General features: G+C 44.3%; 1 protein-coding gene and 1 long non-coding RNA gene across 2 annotated transcripts in view; one reads left to right on the forward strand and one right to left on the reverse strand.

Moving 5' to 3' along the window:
• Positions 1-4,031: 4,031 nt before the first annotated feature.
• On the reverse strand, positions 4,032-5,176 carry LOC120722940. Its single transcript, XR_005693643.1, has 3 exons — positions 5,085-5,176; positions 4,175-5,037; positions 4,032-4,082 (listed from the first exon to the last, which is right to left on the reverse strand). It is a non-coding gene; the product is annotated as an uncharacterized LOC120722940 (long non-coding RNA).
• A 166-nt stretch (positions 5,177-5,342) lies between these two features.
• The window catches only part of prkg1b (protein kinase cGMP-dependent 1b), a 66,661-nt gene continuing 49,185 nt past the window's right edge, over positions 5,343-22,818 (forward strand). The window contains exon 1 of the mRNA XM_040014064.1: positions 5,343-6,113. Coding sequence (XP_039869998.1) covers positions 5,794-6,113 — 320 coding nt within the window. The 5' untranslated portion in view covers positions 5,343-5,793. The remainder of the gene's footprint in view (positions 6,114-22,818) is intronic.

The raw sequence follows: 22,818 nt of genomic DNA on the forward strand, positions 1-22,818 counted from the left end.
TTAAAATGTCCAGCATGGATATATGACGAACATGAAGGCACTCTGCAGTGAAACTGAGGCCCCATTCTCCAAGTGTGCATCTGATTCACCTGATAAAGGCGAGGAATGCTAGTGTTAGCCACGCTAGCATAGCTAACACTAGCATAGCTAACACTAGCATAACTAACACTAGAATAGCTAACACTAGCATGGCTCCCACTAGCCTGGTCACAGCAGATGGCCCCGCCCCTCCCTGAGCCTGGTTCTGTTGGAGGTTTCTTCCTGTTAAAAGGGAGTTTTTCCTTCCCACTGTCGCCAAAGTGCTTGTGTAACATAGTTAAATAGAGTCGAAGTTAAATCCCCCTAAATGGGACATTGGCACCAACATACTGTTGTCACCCTGCAACATTCACAAAGGGCAAGGGATTCTGGGTAATCCTCAGAATAATGGAGGATTCCTGCGAGGTAAGGAATGCGCAAATGTCGTGGGGAAGAAAAATCATATCGCTGGTTGTAACGGTAATACAAGCTGACCCGATTATTTTTGTTGTTTAAACATCATTTGTTGCGGGTCATTTCTCATGTCCTCATGTTGAATTGAATGCACGTTTATGTGAGATTTCTTTTTTGGGAAGAGAGGAAAAAAATGGGAGCACAGTTAGCTAACTCTGTTGTTGCTTTTCCATTTAGATCTTACGCTGATTGCCCACGACAATAAAAGAAAGCATTCTAACTTGTTGCCTTTTTGTTGTGAATGCAAGTATGTGACTGTGCCACACTGTTTAGAGTACACATTGTTTTATGTACAGTTCTGAAATATATTTCTGTATTCCTTTCATTTGGGAAATTTAAGATGCAGACTAATTGTGTTGAGGTTCTTCTATTTTGTTTGTATAATTTTACCACTATATGGGCACACTGCAAGTGGAAATGTAATCCTCAGAATAACGAAGGATTCCTGTGAGATCTTACGCCGATTGCCCACCACAATAAAGGAAAGCATTCTAACTTGTTTTGTGATCTTGTTGGTCAGCGTTGGTTTTCTCCTTGGAGTCTCCCATGGAGGCCATTTTTGCCCAGCCTCTTTTTTATTGTTCATCGTGACCTCTGACTTTAACTGAGCCGCATGAGGCCTGCAGGTCTTTGGATGTTGTTTTAGGGTCTTCTGTGACCTCCTGGATAATTTTGGCCAGCCGGCCGCTCCTGGGAAGGTTCGGCACCGTTCCAGGTTTTCTCCATGTGTGGATAACGGTTCTCACTGAGGTTCACTGGAGTCCCAAAACGTCAGAAATGTCTCTGTAACCTTTCAGACTGAAAAAGTTGAGTCCACGAGGAAACCTTCTGATTGAAAACAAACGTGTCTCAGGATTCAGCTGATCGACGCTCCCAGCAGTCGGCGTTAGGTTTGGTAAAGAGATAAAACCATCAGACCTGACCTTTGAGTTCAGATGAACTGTGGGGTCCACATAGCTGTGGTTCTGATCTTTAGGTGCTTTTAAAGGTTTAAATTAACTTCTGTTCTTCAACACATGTGGCCAGATGTTCCCCGTGGTTCCCAAATCTAAAAAAACGAAATGTCGAGTTTTTTTAAAGTTTTATTTAGAGGTGAAATCTTTAACGTACGTTTGATCTTTATTATAAGTTGTCATCTATTCATTTTCTGCTTCCTGTCTGGATCTGCAGTCTAAACAGTCAAACATTTTATTTTGAAAGGCACAGTCCCAGCTGTACTGGGACCTCCACTCTGCTTCAACTGTAGTTTGAGCATTTTGCGGGGGGGACTTCTCTGACCCAGCTGCAGCTCCGGTGAGATGAGTGGGCTGGAGGTGGATGTGGGGTGGCAGCTGAACGCTGAGCAGGTCGGGGAGGTGAAGCGCAGGCTGCAGGAGGAGGAGCTTCCTGAGGAGGAAGGTGCACAAGTGTGAGTAGGAGGCAGAGCTACAGAGATTCAACAAAACCCAGAGGTGAGCTCACACACCTGAGAGTGATGTCACTGATACACAACAACAAACCTGTCAGAGAAGTTTGAAGAACAGCTGATTCACATCAACACCTGCGCTTTTATTCTGAAAAAGAAATCATAACCAGCCATATATTTAAATTTTTCGTGCTTCGTTAAATTATCACTGTGTTTATAATTTATTGATTGGTGTGTGTGAATGAGAGCTCCACAGTTAGGTCAATGAGGTGAAGAGTAATCTGGATACTGACGCGTCACAGATCCATATTTAGATGTTTTTATTTCTCAGTGCTCACGTTTAACCATCGCACAGCTCAGCATGTTACTGCACAGTAGAGGCCGCCCACAGTGGAAACCAGAAAGACCCCAGCAGCCGTCACAGACCTGCACCACCTTTACTGTGCTGTGTGGACAGTAAAGGTGGTGGGGTTGCAGCGCGGAGCATACATCCTGTAAATAAACAATGGTAGCCTGCAAATGTCAGAGTTACATACAAGTTCAACCCAAGATAAGGACAATGCTGGACAACACCTCCCACTGGAGCACGCTCAGTGAGAGACTGAGGTTACCCATAATGCACCACTGAACGACACAGGAAGTCATTCCTGCCTGTGCATCTCTCTGTACAACTCCTCCATCTGATGCAGAGAACACACTGCAGCAGTTACACTCTCACTATCTGCACACGCTCTGCAGAGGAGTAACAAACAAGTTTCACAGGTTAGAGTCAAATGTCAATCATAAATATTTCAAATATTTCACGTCTGTACTATTCTGGATATTTATAACTGAGCTTTTTGTATATATTAGAGCTATTTCTTATATTTTGGAACTTTGTGCTATATTGTATTATTTAAGTAGTTCAGTCTGTTACTGTTATTGTGTTGGAGCGACTGTGACCCACATCGATTCTTCTGGGATTAATAAAATATTCTGATTCACAACATCAAGATGCTTTTTATAGTAAGATAAAGACCCCACATTAATACAGCGAAAACTCCAAACTGACAATCATATGACCTCCTATGAGCAAACACTTTGGTGACAGTGGGAAGGAAAAACTCCCTTTTAACAGGAAGAAACCTCCGGCAGAACCAGGCTCAGGGAGGGGCGGGGCCATCTGCTGTGATTGGTTGGGGTGAGAGAAGGAAGACAGGATAAAGACATGCTGTGGAAGAGAGACAGAGATTAATAACAGGTGTGATTCAGTGCAGAGAGGTCTGTTAATACTTACTGAGTGAAGAAGAAACACCCAGTGCATCATGGGAATCCCCGGCAATCTACACCTATTGCAGCATAACTAAGGGAGGATTCAGGGTCACCTGGTCCAGCCCTAACTATATGCTTTAGCAAAAAGGAAAGTTTGAAGCCTAATCTTGAAAGTAGAGATAGTGTCTGTCTCCTGAATCCAAACTGGAAGCTGGTTCCACAGTTTGGCTGCAGTTTGTTGTAATGACAGTGATCGTCCAGCAGAGGGCACCACGTGACAGCAGGAGTCCTGAGCTGGCCTTCAGCCGCTCTACCTGCTCTTTAGTAACTTTATTTATAAAAGACACGAACGCTGTTTATGTTTTTCTATGAAATGTTTTTTTTTTCACTGCTAAAAGATAATAAAAAATTCAGCTACGAGACAATTATTGCAGAGAAATACTTAAAAAATAAAAAATGAATAACTTTACAAAGCCCATTAAATATGATGAGCTGATAAAGGATCATAAAGGAAGACTATAGAAGACAACATCACATAAAAGCACGTCCATAAAAATGTGGTTTTGAAGGAAGTGTCTGATTTTATGAGCCCGCTCTGCTCCAATTACTAGAACTTTATTTCCACAAACAACAAAACAGACCGACTGACATGAAGCGACCCCTGCAGCGTGCAGAGAGACCACAGCACGGAGGCAAAGGTGCCACAGGGGGAATCGAACCGTGGACCTGCAGCACGCCGTGTGCACAGGACACAGCACCACATTCACTCAGGAAGCTGCAGGCCTGCACACAGTGCTCCAGCAACATCCATCAGAACCACACCTGTCTGCCTCCACCAGCTTCTGATTCCGACTCAGCCCGGGTCCAGGACTGGACTCGTGTTCCCACCTGAACTCCACCCTGGGAGGTCTCAGCGTCCGCTGGAGTCTGTGGTCTGAGGAAATGAGCGTGAGGGTGAAAAGTGAGAGAAATATAAAGAGAGTGGAGCAGTGTGAAGGCTACATGTGGTTCAAACATGACATTTACAGGTGAAGGTGGAGGTTCCTTTATGATGCGTGTTTGAGGAGATCCTGGATGTTGTTTAGGCTCCGCCCTCTTCCCTGCTGATGAAGCTGGTCTCAGTGTGCTTCTCCCTGATGGGAAATAAAGGTGTGTGTGTGAGCGTTGGGGGGTTGGAGGCTGCCCCTGGGCTTCTTAAACATAACTCCGGCTCTGACACCAGCCGTAAATGTTCAGGTTTTAAACCCTGAAGCTTCAAATGTTTCTGAGTGAGTGAGGAGGAGGAGGAGGAGGAGGAGCTGAGGCAGACCAACTTTTCGTGGCTCGTGTCGTTCAGCCTCAGCTCCGGTAACTCGCTGAAGTGCCGCCGGGATGAAGCGGCAACGTTTCCGTCCACCGGTGCGCGGCAGAGAGAGGAGAGCGGAGTGAGAGGGTCTCCTTCCTCCCGCACGTTTCTCTTTGCGTTTTTTCGCTTATCGGTTTGAAAACAGCTCGTGTGCACCTGAGTGACGCTCAGCCCGCAGCAGGAGGAGCGGGGGAGAGCAAGGCTGATGTTTCACGCCGTGTGTTTGCGTGGATTCGCTTCTGCGGACGCCGCTGTGCTGACCCAGCCTTCCAGACTTCACGCGAGGACCTGTGGATTCTTCACTTAAACTTTGTTCCACGCTGTCGTCTCTCTGGTCGTCTCTCATTGATCAGATGTTTCCTGGAGGTACAGCTGCTTCTGCAGGCAGGACGCTGAAAGCTGGTGAGTGTCTGCTCAGGTTTCCTCTCACTCATCTCCACATCTGCTCAGATGAAACAGGGAGGATGTGAGGTCACACCCTGAGGACCAAACGTTTCTCCAGTTGCATCATCAGGAATTTTGTTTTCCTTGGAAGACCGAGGAACTCAGAGAACTTTAAAGACTTCAATGGGAAAAACCCGAAACTGCCACAAAGAAGGAAACTATCCTAAAACCAGAACTAGGTGTTTGCTCTCTGGTGAAACTCTGAGAACCCCATCTGAGGAATTCAGGGAGACCCTGGAGGTTCTTCAGTACATACTGAGAAGAAAGTGAGTGAAACTAACGACACACCTGAATTATCCTCCTGGAAGAACCTGCAGCATTACCTCAGACAAACCTCAGTGAGTTGCCAGACTCAAAGGTTTTGAGGGAGGGATGTGAAGAGAGCTTCTCAGACACTGAGCTGAAACCAGAGGAACTACATGACATCCCAGGAGGCTTCTGAAGACGCTGAAAGGCTCTGAATCTGAAGCTTCCTGAAGGTCTTTCTAATTTTTTACGTGACCCCCGAGAAATGCTGAATGTGGCAGAAGAAACAAAGTAAGTGCGGGTGTACCAAAGATCCTGGGTGTAAAGAATATTTAAGAGTTGCTGTAACTGGTCATAGACTAACACTTTGACCAATCAGGATGAGCACTTCAAGGATCCTGAAGATCCATAAAAACAGGAAACTCTGAGGAGGAGGTGCTGTGCAGAAACATGACTTTTGGAAGTCAAAACTTTTAGGTGCTCAAAATCCTCAAAGACCCGAGAGGATTCGAAGAGTCGAGTTCTTTAGGAGAAGAAAGTATTCCAGTGGAACCTGGGGGCGTACTCCAGATAGTTCAAAATAACTCCTTGTGGATCCCCTGAAGGACAGATGGGGACCTTGCGGGACCTCCAGTATGCCCTGCAGGAGAAGATCGAGGAACTTCGGCAACGCGACGCCCTGATAGACGAGCTGGAGCTGGAGCTGGACCAGAAGGACGAGCTGATCCAGAGGCTGCAGAATGAGCTGGACAAGTACCGCTCGGTGATCCGGCCCGCCACCGCCCAGCAGGTCCAGGCGCAGCAGCAGAGCCTCGTCCTGCAGCCGGACCAGCACCGCAGCAAGCGGCAGGCCATCTCCGCCGAACCCACCGCCTGTGACATCAGCGACCTGTGCCATGTGACCCTGCCCTTCTACCCCAAGAGCCCAGAGTACGTAAGCTACCTGCACCTTAAAGGGTTAGCTCGTCCTCCTGCAGATCTGTGGCTCTGAATGAGGGCAGCGCTGCAGGACTGTTAGAGGTTTCTTTATTGTAGTCAATGACATGAGTAGAGCTGATGTGATGAGACAGACCGCTGCACCTTTACCCTCAGACACATAAAGGGTCATTTCCAGTCGTTTGATGTGATTATGCTGTTTGGAGCTGAGGTTCATGTCTGCTGCGATTCTTGAGCGAGGAACGCAAACATCCATAATAGATTAATTGAGTTTTTGCTAAACGCTCCAGCTGCAAACACCTGGCTCACATCTGAATTATGAGCAGCTGTTCATCAGCCACGCAGACGTCCTGAGAACCAATCAGATTTAACTCTGTTCTCGTGACTGATGGGCTGATGGTGCAACAACAGTGAGTTGTTTTACAGACTGAAGGCTGCAGCTTCGTTGGGTGTGATTAAAGCTGGGAGCTTAGTTTGTGGGTAACACCACAGCTTCAGGTCCGTCATGTCTAAGGTGACGTATCAGCCACACAGCAGCTGTGGCGCTGCGCAGTCAGAGCGCCGTGTCGTGGTTTCTTTGAAGAGAAAAGTGAGAGCAGCTCCTGCCTCCTGAAGCCTGTACAGGGGCTGATCCAGGATACCAGACCCTTCAGGCTCTGTCCTCCTGCTGCGTGTCCTGGTGTTAGGCTCACAGCTTTAGGAAGACCTGGACTTCACTGCTCTGCATGGGTTTCATATTTAGAAATAAATCCAGGTACAAAGTCTCTGCGTGCGTTCATGAGGGTTTTTAATATGGCGCTGCTGGTGCTTCACAGCACCACCAACCCTCCGATTAGCACATGACCTGCTCTACCACTGAGCTCCAGACAGATTTTACTGCTAGATTACAACTTAGGTGTTTAAATAAAACTATTTTTTTATGAAGTCAGGCATCATTCTGTATTTTCATCATTCTGTATTTTGGAAATAAGTTGGGACTAATCTGGGAAACTCCTGCAGCTGTCACAGACTGGCACAGAGCGAGTCGTCGCTGTAGCTTTTTTTTAAAAAGCAGAATTTAATAAGAATCAGTAAAAACACAAAGATGTGAGCAGGTCAGTGTGAAGGGTTAGGGTTATGTTATTTTGAATGATGCTTCCTGCATGAAGCCGCCACACGTTAGCTCATGTTGTTGTCATTGTTGTCTGGGACCAGGATGCACAGCATGAATGTGCGGCCGCGTCTTCATCTCTGCTGCTTCAGTGAAGGTCTGATTACAAGCGAGCAGACGAGTGGAGCCGGCAGCACGGGTCGCTTCACCTGCACAGGTGGAAGCAGAGGACGGCGTGCAGATTCATTCTCCTCTCTGATCTTTCCTTTGTCATTTTCCACATTTGCCTCTTCAGCAGTGAGGAAGCATGAAGCATTCATAAGTGATGCAGTGTGTTCACCGGCTTTTCCTTCCACGGATGAAGTCGCCCCTGAAACACGTCGACGGCTTTCACATCACATGATTCGTTTGCACGTGTTAGTCTTTATGTTGTCGTGGACACACGTATGATGAGTGACGATTGGCTGTTTTCTCCTGTTAACGGTGGGCAGCGCGTAGACGACCAGTTTGGACTCAGAGTTTTTTTGGCGCCTGCAGCGCTGCAGGGCCTCGTCAGCCTCACGCAGGCTGGCCGCTCCACCTCAGAGGCCTCCAACACCAAACACTCGACGCGGTTCGGGAATCCAACCTGCTAGTTTAGTTTATCTGCTCGTGTGTGACCAGGACGTCTCTGACTGCAGCCACTCATGGTTCAGCTAAATAGATTTAAATGCTGTGTTTAAGTAACATACACAGAACTATTATATTCATAAGCTCAATAAAATCTTATTGGAAACATAACTGAGTTGAATGGTTGGCTGTAAAGTCTGCCGGGTTCTGGTGTGCAGGAAGTGGAAGCAGATGGATTTTCTGAATCAAAGATGGTCCGACCAGCAGCAGCGTTTGAAGGCGCTGTGAGTAATCAGATGCTCAGCCTCAGTTCTTCAGTTTCCAGGACACGTCACACTGCAGTAACCTTCGGCTCCCTGACGCGCCTCTGCCGCTCACACGTCTGTGTGTCGGCTCAGCTTTCCGCCAGAGAACCACCTGATGCTGCACTTCCTGTGCGAGTGTAGACATTTGTACCTGTAATGACTCAGTGTTTGCTCCTGACAGTTTCCTGCATTCACTCACTTTGTGCTGGAGTCACGTTTGTTCTACTTTTAACTCTGAGTGAAGCTTTTTCTGGAAACAAGGTTTTACTCAGAGCTGCTGCCCAGTTTTACTTTTGGACCTTTATGATTGGTTACAAAGGTCATAAACAAATATGCAGGACTGCTTTCTTCCCTTTGTGCAACATCTCTACAAATGGAAACATCACATTATCTTTTCAGGAATTCCTAAAAACTCCCTGAAAAGCCTTCAGCTAATCCAAAATGCTGCAGCAAGAGTCCTGACAGGGACTAGAAAGAGAGAGCAGATTTCTCCTGTTTTGGCTTCCTGTTAAATCCAGAATTCAAAATCCTGCTCCTCACATACAAGGTCTTAAATAATCAGGCCCCATCTTATCTTAATGACCTTGTAGTACCATATCACCCTATTAGAGCACTTCGCTCTCACACTGCTTGCGCGAGATATGGCTTACTTTTGTGTACGTATACATATATATGGATCAGATGGTGTCGCCCCCTGCTGGCTGTTTGAGAGAAGCTGCACTTTGGCATCAGTTCCATTTTTCAGACCTGGAAGCTGCTGCCGTCTTTATTTACAGGTTGTGGGTGGTTCCCACTAAAGTTGGTGTTTGCAGCACTGCATTTTGCTATGATAACACACACACACACACACACACACACACACACACACACACACACACACACACACACACACACACACACACACACCTGACAGGGTTTCATTTACATCCCACCACCTCTCGCTGTCAGCGCCTGCCTGAGTGTTTGTCTCTGTGTGTTGTTGTAGAACAGTGTCACGGTGGAGAGTGTGTGTGGGCTGCGAGCGCCCACCAGCTCTCCTGCTGTCTGCAGCGAGGCTCCAGAGGCAGACGAGTTAATGATGAGCTGAGACGACTCGCCTGTCACAGATCTGCTGCTGACACTGGACTTTTATTTTGAAAGTTGTGTGTCAGGCAGGCTCGTCCTGTTTGTTCCTCGTTGCTGTGTTTGATGAGGTCGTTTTCATTGGCGGCTCTTTTCTTCCTGCTCCACACGTTTCTGCTGACAGTTGGATGTTTTTGTGTCACCTGCGTTTCCTGATGTGATGTTTCGTTTTCTCGTCCTTTGTGTTTGTGAATAATGATTATAAGATTATTGCTGCAGTCCTCAGGTCTTCTCCGTTTTCTTTCCTCTCTGCATCTCATCTCAGGCTCTGTGAGCACTCTCTGAGTTTGGTCCTTCTTTCAGTTTACTTCCGGTTTTATTTTGAAAGAAGGGTCCTTTGTGGTGTTCTTTCTTTGTACTTCCTGCGCTCCTCAGCGCCCTGATCCTTCTCTGGGCTTGTATTTCAGGTCATTTCCTCACTCTCAGTTTCGCTTCCTCCTCACGTAATCGTCGTAGTGATCGCCTCTTTAGAGTCACCTGTGTGTTACCTGTTCCCAGTCAGCCAATCGGTGCTCTCACGTCATAATGTGCAGATTTGCACTCAGTACTGCTGCTGTTTGTGTTTCCAGATGATCTCCTTGTGCAGGACTTGCATGCAGCGCAGTGCTGCATTTCACTGTCACATGCTCATTTGATGTTGTGTGTAGGGTCACATGACGCATCCTTTTATGTGAGCATGCTCAGAGCCTGCAGCAGGAAGCCTGTGCTAGCCAGCTAACACAAAGAAAACCAACTTTGTTAGCTGGTGTGTTTGAGTCTGCGTGTGTCCTCGGGCTTTACTCACCCTCGCTCGCTCTTTGTGTTTGGTATGTTTTCTGATAAAACTTCTTTATTCTGCCCTTTCTATTCTTCTTCTTCTTCTTCTTCTTCTTCTTCTTCTTCTTCTTCTTCTTCTTCTTCTTCTTCTTCCAGTCACCCCCTTTAGGGATCTCCAGAGCTGATCATCTGCTGCAGCTCTTCCTATCCCAACATCCTCCTAGCCCTCTGCATGTTCTCCTTGTCCTCCTCTCACATCCATGAACCTCCTCTGAGGTCTTCCTCCTCTCCTGCTGTCTGCAGCTCCATCTTCATCATCCACTCTCCCTTCTCTGCACACGCTCAGACCGTCTCAGCCTCTCTGATTTTTCGCTCCAAATTAAACTTTTTTTGGTTTTAGTTGCCTTGAAGATGCTTCAGCCCTGTTGTTTCCACAGTTACAGACGAGTTTTTCTTTCCTCGGGGATGCTGAGGCCTGCAGTCATGCACCGGCTGTAGCCTGGTATCTCCGTGCTGCATCAGTGGGTGTCGCGTGGAGCGTCATGCTTCCCTTTCCTCAGACGGATCTCCATCAGGATATGAAAGTCTCCGTGTTTCCTCCCGACTCTTCCTGTGATGCTTTCGCCCCCTCTGGCACCTCTTTCGTTTGCTCGGCTCTGTGTTTATTGTCTGTGTTCAATTAAGTTTTTCTTTGAAATACATTTCCTCACATCCTGCTGATTAATTTTTGTTCTTTCATTCTTTTATGTAAACAGTAGTTTGGTTCCTATCTCGTCACTTGTTCTGCTTTTCCTTTTATTTTCCTCCTCACTCCGACTCACGCAGTAATAATGTCTGCTTCATCACCCCCTCCATCCACTCACAGCGCTCTTTCATTGCTTTCCTCCTGAGTCCAATTTGCATGCAGCAGCTGGCCACTCATATTTCTTCCTTTGCAGATTCACCAAAATAAAACCCAGCTAATGGATCCTCTCTGTGCTCGTTTGACTGCCTGGACAAAATAAAACTGTCAATCTAACGTTAAGTAGACCTTCAGGTGTATTTTTTCCTCTGTAATACAGTTATCTTGCATACATGAATGTTTTACAGTCTCGGAAATGTTGGCTGCCTGCACTGAATTTGATTTTGACCGAGCTGCCGCATAAATCTCAAACAGCTGAGGTGAAATTGTAGATTTTACACCTGCAGTTCCTCAAACATCCACTAGATTTTATGACCGCTTCAGTTCTGAGAAACCTGATTTTGGTTTGACTTTCTTTATTTGATTTTCAGTCATTTCTCTGATGCATGTATCATCTATAAAATGTGTGTTTTCATCCATACAAGCGAAACGGTTTGCTCATAAAAGAGGGGCATATCTTCCATGGCTGAAAGTGATGCCAAGCTCCTTTAGCCTGTGTTCTCTCTGATGTTGAGCAGGGTGCAGCTCTACGAGGAAAAGTCTGATCTGAGCTCAGTGAAGTTCTCCCTGGTCTCAGTCACCGGTTTGAGGTCTGACTGAATGAAACATGAAGTTCATATTGGAAATGTTGGTCCATTAGAGTCACATAGAAGCAGTGAGCAGGGTTTAGCATCAATCATCTGCATAGAAAATGACATTTACCTTTAATTCATGCACAAACCAGCAACTGTGAGAAAAACAAAGTCAGAGGTCCTCACACGGAGCCCTGTGGGATGCCACAATTTGAGTTCAGAGCATAAAGTAAGAGGAAGTGAAGCTACTGAAGACTCTTCTGAAACAGTTCTGCTTTTCAAGTTATCATCATCCTCAGCTTGTGCCACGTTAAACCTTCCTCCAAACCCTCTAACATCCAGTAAATCATTGCCTTGAATTAAGCACTGTGAATTAAAATGCTGCCCTCTTTAACATTCATTCAGCCGACTGTTCTCACTGCGGACAACTGGACATTATCCTCTTTGACATTTTGACACCAGAATAGTTTCCAAGCCATGTTTTAGCTCAGTGAGATGAGCAGCCGTTCTCAGAGCAGGAGGCGCGGGTTTGAATCCTGCTTATGGCAACATTTTCTTCAGTTAACACTTCAACTGTTTAAACTCTTTCCCACACAAATTTCAGCTTTTTCACCTCTTTTTAGCAAAACTTTCAGTTTTTCACTACTTTTCAGCACAAATTCCAGCTTCTTCAGCTGTTTTCAGCGCAAACTTCAGGTTCTTTACCTCTTTTTAGCACAATTTTCAGCCTCTTTTGCTTTTTTCAGCACAATCTTCAGCTTAGCACAAATCCCAGATTCTTCAGCTGTTTTTAGTAGGTTTAGACTTTCAACTCTTTTCAGCAAAAAAGTTATTTCCTTCACCCCGTTTCAGCTAAAAGCTCAGCTTTTTCACTTGTTTTCAGCCCAAATTCCAGCTTCTTCACCTCTTTTCAGCATATAATTCTGCTTTTCAGCTTATTTCAGCAGATTCCACTACACGGCATTCACACTGCATTTTCGCAGGAAATGCATCTTTTTCTAGTTTTTTATTCTTCTACCTTATTCTAGTTGCTCCGACCTTTGCTGGTTTCCCTCAGTTTCAGCTGATTTTCACCATTCAAATTTTAAACTGTTCTGCTCCTTCTGCTAATGCCTGCTATATCTTTTGGTGATGATAACTTTTATACTTTTTGAGATATTAAGCGTTTTATGCCATTTTTTGGCCCATTTTACTGAATAGGACCACATTATCAGTGTGATCACCAGTGCTTGCAACATTTTCTTCAGTTAACACTTCGATTGTTTAAACCCTTTTTCAGCACAGATTCCAGCTTCTTCAGCTGTTTTCAGCACAAACTTCAGGTTCTTTACCTCTTTTCAGCACAGATTTTGCTGATTCACCTGTTTTCAGCGCCGTGAGATCCGGTGGCAAAGGTTCGAATCCCACATGTGACATTTGCTGCACATCTTCCCTCCTTGCACTCTCCCTGCTTTCTTGACACTCTTCAGTGTAGTCTTTCAAATAAAGCAGTTTTCAGCAAACAGTTCAGCTTGTACACAGTGTTTTCAGCAGATAGTTCTCCTTCTTCTGCTGTTTTCAGATTCCACTACAAGGCATTCACACTGCATTTTCGTTAGAAATGCAACTTTTTCATAAATGAGCTTCACAAATTAAACTGAATTACTTCCCCAACAGATCTGATGAGGGTTTGGATGCTGTTACATCAGTCTGAGTGAGCTGCAGGTGTTTTCAGCTCCCAGCAGTTTACACATCAGCAGCCTTTTTCTGAGCTTGTGGGAGCCTGAGCTGTGAGCCGGCTGACAGCTGGGAGTGTTGGTTTTTCTCCTGTTTTCCATCTTTTTCCACTGTCTGTCTCTTTCAGTTTGTTTCACTTTAAATGAGCTTTGACAGGAAGGAAACCTTTGGCTTTGCTTTAATATGCTCTCCCTCCCTCTGTCTCTTTGGGCTGATTCATGGGTTTTCTTTGTGACGGCACTGTGAAGGAGGATGGAGCTCCTCTCCTGACGAATACACCGTATCTGACAGCAGAGTTCGTGTGTGGCACCAGCTGCTTGGAAAACCTGTAATTATGATTTGATAGTTGAGAATTAGCTTCACTTACATTGGAAGAGACAATCTTAATTCACATTTAATCTGGGATTTATTTGTCTTAATGAAAATGGATCTGTTTGGTAAACAGGGACCAGAGCAAACTAAACAGGAAGTGCGCAGTTATCTATAAATCCTGATTCATAAATTATCTTTAAAATGTACATGCTTTATTTTTAATTTTGATGGTTTCCTCACTGCAATCTGCTTTTATATGTCTGTTAATTATTTTTAGTTATTTTATCTTTTTTCATGAATTGTATTGCGATGCATTCAAAGTCTCTTCTAAGTCCCTTTTAGTACATAAACTAATAATTGATCAAAAATTGAATTACAGAAACCTGGTTGCAGCAGGATGATTATGTTAGTTTAAATGAATCAACGAGTCATTCTAACTACCAGAAAAGCACAAGCTGAGGAGGGGATGTGGCAGCAATCAAAACCAGTCTTACTTGTTATCATCTGTCGTCCACCTGGGCCTTACACAGAGTTTCTGTCTGATTTCTCAGACTTTTATCTGATTTAGTTCTCAGCTCAGATAAAATAATTATTGTGGGTGATTTTAACATCCATGTAGATGCTAAAAATGACAGCCTCAACATGGCATTTAATCTGTTATGAGACTCAATTGGCTTCTCTCAAAATGTAAAAGAACCCACCCACCACTTTAATCACACTCTAGATCTTGTTTTAACATATGGCATAGAAACTGAACATTTAACAGCGTTTCCTGAATATGATCAACCCATCTCTGTCTCATCTGCAGAGGAATGGCTCAGTGCAGCGTTCGATACTGTCGACCATAATATCCTATTAGAGCGATTAGAACATGCTGTAGGTATTACAGGTACTGCACTGCAGTGGTTTGTATCATATCTATCTAATAGACTCCAGTTTGTGCATGTAAATGGAGAGTCCTCTTCACACACTGAGGTTAATTATGGAGTTCCACAGGGTTCAGTGCTAGGACCAATTCTGTTTACATTATACGTGCTTCCCTTAGGCAGTATCATTAGAAGACATAGCATACATTTACACTGCTATGCTGATGACACCCAGCTCTATCTGTCCATGAAGCCAGATAACACACACACATGCTTTTGATGTTGAAACATGCACAGGAAGTCTGAAGGTGAGGCCATCATTTGAATGAAAAATGAACATAAACCAATCGGAGAGAGAGAAAACTTCAGGAGTGGTCAAACCAGCTGTAGTCAAACTAAACTTTATAACATCTAAAAAGGTCAGGAGCACCTGGAGGGGGCAGGTGTATCACTTTGAAGGTCTGCAATCAAGAGACGTCTTTTCAGTTCTGAAGGCAGAGATCCACAATAGCAGCTGTTAGTTTGTGCAATTACTTTTGAGACTGAATTGCAGTTTTTCCATATAGTACTTGGGGTCTGTCATATGGACGCTGCTGCTGTTGGAAACATTATGAATAAAAGCCGTGAGCTCATGTTCGGGATCAGAATGATTAATCAGCTTTTACAGACCAGTGTTTGCAGCAGGGCCAAAGTCATGGGAGAGGATTCATTTCATTATTTCCTGCATGGTTTGATGAGTCTGAGCTTCCATCACTGTCATCAGGATGACTGCTAAATATTTGTCTTCCTTTGCATGCATGCTGCAGTTTCACAGTTTAATATCAACTTCTTATTGCTTACTTACTAAAATTGAATTTTCATGCTATTGGTACTTTTTAAAGCTGGCTTTACTTTTTGTTCTACCTTTGCTTTTTTCATAGCAGTCTTTTTAATGCAGATGTTATTTGTTCTATTCAGACAGTAACGTGTGGCTTTAAACACTTGATTTAAAGTTACGGCTGCTGAACAGCAGTTTGTCGTCTGGGTTTTTGCAAACAGCCCATCAGCTGTGAATGGGCTTCGGTTTTAAACACGAGAGTCTTTGTGAAGCCAAAGACTGTGAAACCTTTTCATCAGCTGCTTCAGTAAGCGTCCGTATGCTGTGATTAGACTGGCAGAGGAGCTGCAGCTCAAACAGATCTGTGGCGTTTCAGACACTTTCACAATCAAAGCAGAGCACTAAAATAAGCTTTCAAAGGAAGGCAAATATACACTTTAGAGGTCTTCTGCTGAATCTGTCACAGAGAGCAGGTGGGGTTTGTTCAGTGCTCAGCAGACCTGAGGGCAGAATTGCTGGTTTGATGTGTTTCTGATCACTGCAGGTACAATCCTCATTACAACTCCTCGCAGCTTCTGAGAGAAACATGGGAATCGGCTCATTCTGCAGCCGCTGCCCTCAAACCACCACAGGAGATGTTTCACTAATGTAGTAACTGCTTTGCAGATGATATTTTATGTAAAGAGGTCATTGTAGGAAACAAATGTGAGGCTTGTTTGGTTTCAGCTGCTCCGCTGTGATGACCTTCTGTTCAACTCGGGTTTAACGACTGAGTTTTTCACTCATGATTAGACAAAAGAAAAATACATATGAAGAGTTTTAGCTCAATTCAATTTTATTTATACATCGCCAAATCACAACAAAAGTCGCCTCAAGGTGCTTTATATTGCACAGTAGATCCTACAATAATACATACAGAGAAAAACCCAACAATCATATGACCCCCTATGAGCAGCACTTTGGCGACAGTGGGAAGGAAAAACTCCCTTTTAACAGGAAGAAACCTCCAGCAGAACCAGGCTCAGGGAGGGGCGGGGCCATCTGCTGTGATTGGTTGGTGTGAGAGAAGGAAGACAGGATAAAGACATGCTGTGGAAGAGAGACAGAGATTAATAACAGATATGATTCAATGCAGAGAGGTCTGTTAATACTTACTGAGTGAAGAAGAAACACCCAGTGCATCATGGGAATCCCCCAGCAGCCTGCGTCTATTGCAGCATAACTTACGGTGTGTAAGTTCCACCGAACGCGGCCAGAGCGTCAGGTTTACATGTAAAGTCAATGTAGAAGCGCGATGACACGCGATTGCGGGTCCCGCGAAAATTCGGAAGCAGATTTGGCTCGCGAATAAAACCACGCGCGCCAGTTTTTGTGTTGCATTTTGTGCATACGTGCGTTTCGCATCTACCACTCGAGTTGGAAAAATCTGAACTCCAGCGTCAATTCGTGCCGCCACAACCAATCAGGAGCCTGGTGACGTGGCTCTGACCTTGGTCAAAGGGGCAGATCCAGCCAAAGCCTTTCATTCTTCATTCAGTATGGAGGAAAAGCTCATCAGTGCCGTGGCTAATCATCCAGAGCTGTATGATGCCAGCTGCTACTTCTGCCGAGACAGGAATAAAAAGGACCTAGTCAGCCTACTGTCCCGCTATTTTCCCACTGATGTTCAAATACCTTTCCGCTAACAAGATAATGTGTTTATTCAGAGGACCTCTGCAGGAGAAAGTGGAAGAGCCTCAGGGACACATATAATAAGGAGAAGAGGACAGAGAAGGAGAAGAGGAGTGGGTCTGCAGCAGGATCGGGGAAGAGATGGAAGTTCTTCGCGGTCATGGGGTTTCTGGACCCCTTCCTCACCCCGCGGGAGACAAGCGGCAATATGGTGCGGACCGTGGAGAACTTGCCCCCGAGGACCAGGGACAGCCCGGACAGGCAGCAGGGGAGTGTCAGTCAGAAGGTATGTTTACATTGAGTTAATGTAGGCAGTTAATTTATGCGTGTTGTCATATAGGAATATATTTTGTTTATTAATAAACAGCACACAGTGGTCCTGCTGTTCATCCATCACTGCTTCGCTTTTTCGCTGATTTTTTTATTGCACCGTACAGCTTTCAACAATGCGCTTTGCATTCTGCAGCCTGATTTGACAAATCTGCTCCGTGTCGTGTCTCCTGCGTTTGCCAAATTTTTCATGTTTGGTTTTGATAACCATCACGTCCAATAGAAAAAACAGCACAAAAACACTCTTAACTATGACCCTCATTCGGAAATACACACCTGCACCGCAAGGGAAAAAGGCGCACGAAAGTGGCGCCGCAGACGGAGAAAAAGCGCGGCATAATAATACTTTTACGTTTTAAAATCGACAAAGGTTTGCACTTTGAGAATCAACTTGTGAGAACTGTGACTACTGTTCATGTGCTGCAATAAATGAGAGACCACTGTATATACTTTCTCTATGACTATTGTCTTCAACCTGTTAACATTTATTGTCTTGATAGAGTCAACTGATGCTGCAGCAGAGCATCCCCTGTTGCTTCTCCTGGCTCCCCAGTCCCTGAGCTCCTGCTGCTGCACCCACAGGTATGTACAGCAGCACTGATAGCTTTTTACTCGGTGAGATTCCCTTGTAATCACCTTTACTAAATATCTACAACCAATCTGATTATATCCTGTTTTTTTTTTTTTTTTCAATTTTGAAAATGAAAATCTAGTAGCAGCCTTCTTATTACTTTGTGTTGTTTTGTGCTGTTTTACAGGCCCACAGAGGAGGACGGCTCAAAGGCGGTTGAGGCACGGGTCCCAGGATGGTCCATAGGCAGTGGAGCTGGCCATCCTGGAGTCCCTGAAGTGGCCACGCCAGTCTCCAATGGAGCATTTCCTCCTCAGCCTTGTTCCTGCTCTGGAGAGCATGCCGCCTCAGACACGAGAATTCGTGAAATTTCAAATGTATAAATTAGTTTTTGGAAACAGCACAGCTGTGTTAAATTTGGAAACATTGGACACTAATGATCAGTAGTTTTCTGATGAGGCAGCAGCTCTCCAGGGCAGAAACAATGCTGTTATTTTTCTCCTTCTCCCTGAGGCTCTTCCACTCCAAGCTGGGTCCTTTTTATTCCTGTCTCTCTGTAAATAGTTACATTTTATATATTTATGTTTAATGTTTTTGTTAGTGAATTTATATATTTTTTCCAATAAACATTTGTAATGACTCATGTCTCAGTTCTACTACACAGCAAATATTGGCACCCGACTTGACACAAGTAGAATTTATTTCATATTATACTAATGACAAAACATACTAATACAGTGGGATGCAAAAGTTTGGGCAACCTTGTGAAAAGTCATTATTTTCCTGTATGAATCGCTGTTACAGTAAAAAATGTCACTTGCATATATCATACAGGAGACACACACAGTGATACTTGAGAAGTGAAATGAAGTTCACTGGATTTACAGAAAGTGTGCAGTAACTGTTTAAACTAAATCAAGCAGGTGCATAAATTGGCAACACAAAAAAAGAAATGAAATGAATATTTAGTGTATATCAATGTGTGTGTCTCCTATATGATATATGCAAGTGACATTTTTTACTGTAACAGCGATTCATACAGGAAAATAATGACTATTAATAAGGTTGCCCAAACTTTTTGCATCACACTGTATATAGGAACATAGTGAAGACAAGTTATTTAAGAGAGTAAAGAGAGGTTAGTTTATTTTGGAGTAGAGCTCCATTTATTAAGAAAAATTTAAAAAGGCAGGAACACTCGTTAGAGGTTTGTGGGTGGCTCTTAAAAGAGCCGTTGTGGGGAAGTCACTCGGACTTCAAACAGGCTACTCCTTTGGTTGCCAAGACACAGCTCCCTCCGCCGAGAAGTGGGCCATGAACTAGAGCAGGGCGATATGGCCAAAAATATTTATCACGATATATATTTGAAAATTTGCGATAACGATATAACTGACGATATAATTGATGCGAGACAAAATACAACTCCACAACATTACTAGCGCAAAAAGACAACCTTCCATTTATTTTCACTTAAACAAGAAGCTGGTTTATATGTACATTAAAGCTTTATAAAAATGTAACGGTGCAAATGCAAATTCCTTGCTGAAAGTTTAACCAAAAGGCATTTCCAGTAGAAATGGGCTGACATATCCTGAGCATAACCATGTATAATATCCACTGAAGTTAAAAGGAGGTGCTTTGCAACATTAAACTGCAGTGTGCAGTATGCATTTTTCGGACCATAAGGTGCACGGGATTATAAGGCACATTAAGCGAAACAAAGCAGTCAGATAAATCAAACTTTATTAAACTCATTCTTCTTGCTTCCTCCACTTCTGTACCATTGATTCATTAATGCTGTCTTCTATCACAGCTGCTCTGTTCCCATGTTGTTGCAGTATATTAATGACTAACCTCATATTGTGGATGGATTATCTCAGTTGTTCTGACTGAAGTTTGGTCCGTTTACAGCATCCTGCCATGCGATTGCATTTGTCTCTAACCATGAGGAACCTTCACGTTAACTTTTATAAGTGGAAAAGTGTTAGTGTTCGTCCTCCAGCTTCACTGTTTATGTTATGCTAACATAGCTGTGTCGCTAGCGATCACGTAGCACATCATTATATACCAGCTAGCCCAACTTCAGTAACCCTACAAACGTCACTGCTGTTTAGTTTCCTGTCTTCATTTATGTTGGAAGTGACAGCAGAGCTGTACGTTTGAATTTTTTCAGAAATCTCTCAGCCAGAACATGCTATATCATGCTTAGGTAACTAGCGAAACTAGCAAGCTAACTTCCGCTAGCTTCCTGCTAACTTCTAACTCCGTTAAATGTAATAACTTTTGTTTTCATGGATGCCTGGAAGTTAAACTTTATAGTTACACCTGGTAAAGCAGCAATGCTGATCGTTTTATTAAAGATGAAAGAATTTAGACAGTTTTTAACTCTCAGTGATGCTGCAGTGTTGTTTGACCTGAAGCATACGGAGTTTAGGACCCAGATTACTCCCAGATTTAAGAGCATCTTAGTCCGACAAATACGACAATAATGACGGCCGCTTGTATGTTCTGCAAAAAAAATGTGCTTTGTTATGTATCTGACGGACAAACACCAAACCAGTTCCACATCACTGAAGTTGCACCATTTTTACAAACCAATTCTGGTTCATCTGTTTCACTCAACAATCGGCCATGTGCGTATGAAAACAAAGACACTGCGCATGCGCATTTTACTCCCATTCTATCGCGATATTTCATTTTCCTATCGTTGCCTAACATTATACCGGTATTACCGTGAACGGTATAATATGGCCCAGCCCTACCATGAACTTCTCCCTCACCAGGACAGCCTCTCTGGAGGAGTTCATACCGAAGGCACCCTTCACTATCATCCGGGCCCTGGAAAGGCGATAGTTAAAGATCCTCTTCTCTAAAGGGAGGAGGCGTCCAGGGAAAGGCCTCATGAGCTCACGCCACAGCGGGAACGCTTCATCAGCCACAAAGACATGGGGCTGAGCTCCACGGTGTTCTCCACCAGGTAGAGGCTGGTCAGGAGGCAGATGGAGAGTCCCAGCCCGAAGAGCCTGACCAAAGGTGGAGTTGGCCAGAATACCACCGTCGCTGGTCCTCCCGTATCCCCCAACATCAATAACGCGGAAGCAATACCTTTCATCCACAACCGCAGTTACAAAATACATTATTCCAATTCCAAAATACTTTTGTGCTGTCAGATTTAAATTACAAAACATAAATCTTACATAAAACATTTTGTAATTATAAGGATAATTACATGATATATATGAGATATAATGTAAAACAGTCTGCGGTGATTATATACAAATATTCAACTATCCCAGAATTGAACCAGGTCTAAATAAAAAGGAGTGAGTATCACTACAAAGGTTAACTCACAGTGGTCCTCATACCACAGTTTGCTATCAGTAAACACCGACGGCATTCATTGATAGCATAGCACATCCATGTTAGCAGTGTATAAACGATAGTTTAGCATATATTACCACAGGTTTCAATAAAGGACTACCGTATTAAACACTTTTACTAACCTCAGGCAGACAGACAGGTGCTCTGCAGGTGGGATTGAGCGCCTATAGTTGGTATCTAGGCGGGCGATTCTGGGACCAACGCGGGACAGCAGGTCCTCAAACTGGCCGAGTGAAAGACAGTGGTATCGCTGAAATCGGCCGTCATCCAGGCGCAGATCCTGGAGCAAGTGGTGAAACTCACCAAACTGCTCACGCGTCTGCAGGACCTGATGGACCCAGGTACGGCGAGGACGTCCTTAACGCTGCTGCTCTGCTCTCCACAGTAAATACAGAAGGGAGACTCTCTCTTCAAACGCTAGCTCGACAGCTGCCATCTTGCAAAGATACCGCCTGGCACAACTTCCTCCCACATTTCTGGTTCACGCGTGTCAAAATTTGCATATTTTGATGCGCGATTGATTTGTGTTGGACAAGCATCGAGGTGCGAATGTGCACGCGTCAAATTAGGGGCGTCTGGTGCGTTTTTGCTCGCGTCTATCGTGTTCAGTGTGAGGATCCAGGGTCACCTGGTCCAGCCCTAACTATATGCTTTAGCAAAAAGAAAAGTTTGAAGCCTAATCTTAAAAGTAGAGATAGTGTCTGTCTCCTGAATCCAAACTGGAAGCTGGTTCCACAGAAGAGGGGCCTGAAAACTGGGGTGTTGATTCATTTAAACTAAACATAATCATCCTGCTGCAACCAGGTTTCTGTAAGGCAGAGTAAATCGATTTGTTGATCAATTATTAAGTCATGTACTAACAGAGACTTGGAGGAGAGAGACCTAATATTTAATAATCCACATTTCACTGTTTTACTCTTTGGTTCAGATGTGGATACTGTATTGTTCTTTCTTTGTAATTGTTTATGTTTAAGTTGTTTGTTGCTGGTTTTTAGTTTGTTTTTTGTCTTTTTGGGAGCTGACACAGTCTCTATGGAGATGGGTTTTTGGGGGTAGCAGGAGGAGAGAAGCTGCAGAGAGGCGTGTAAGACTGCAACTCTGCTTCCTGGTCCCAACTCTGGATAGTCATATTTTGGGGGGTTTAATAAATTTGACATATTTCTAGAAATGAGAGCTGCTCCATCCAAAGTGGGATGGATGCCGTCTCTCCTAACAAGACCAGGTTTCCTCCAGAAGGTTTGCCAATTATCTATGAAGCCCACATCGTTTCTGGGACACCACTCAGACAGCCAGCAGTTTAAGGAGAACATGCGGCTAAACATGTCACTCCTGGTCTGATTGGGGAGGGGACCAGAGAAAACTACAGAGTCCCACATTGTTTTGGCAAAGTTGCACACCGATTCAATATTGATTTTAGTGACCTGCGATTGGCGTAACCGGGTGTCATTAGTGCCGATGTGAATTTTACCCTTATTTACATACATTTACCCTTAGCCAGCAGTTTTAAATTTCCTTCAATGTCGCCTGCTCTGGCCCCTGGAAGACAATTGACTGTGGTTGCCGGTGTCTCTAGCTTCACATGTCTGAGAACAGAATCACCAATTACCAGAGTTTGACCCCCGGCGAGTGTGTCGCCGAGTGGGGGAAAAACGGTTAGACACATGAACGGGTTGGTGGTGT

The sequence above is a fragment of the Simochromis diagramma genome, unplaced genomic scaffold (genome assembly GCF_900408965.1).
Source record: "Simochromis diagramma unplaced genomic scaffold, fSimDia1.1 OVJJ01000669.1, whole genome shotgun sequence".
Classification (NCBI taxonomy): Eukaryota; Metazoa; Chordata; class Actinopteri; order Cichliformes; family Cichlidae; genus Simochromis; species Simochromis diagramma.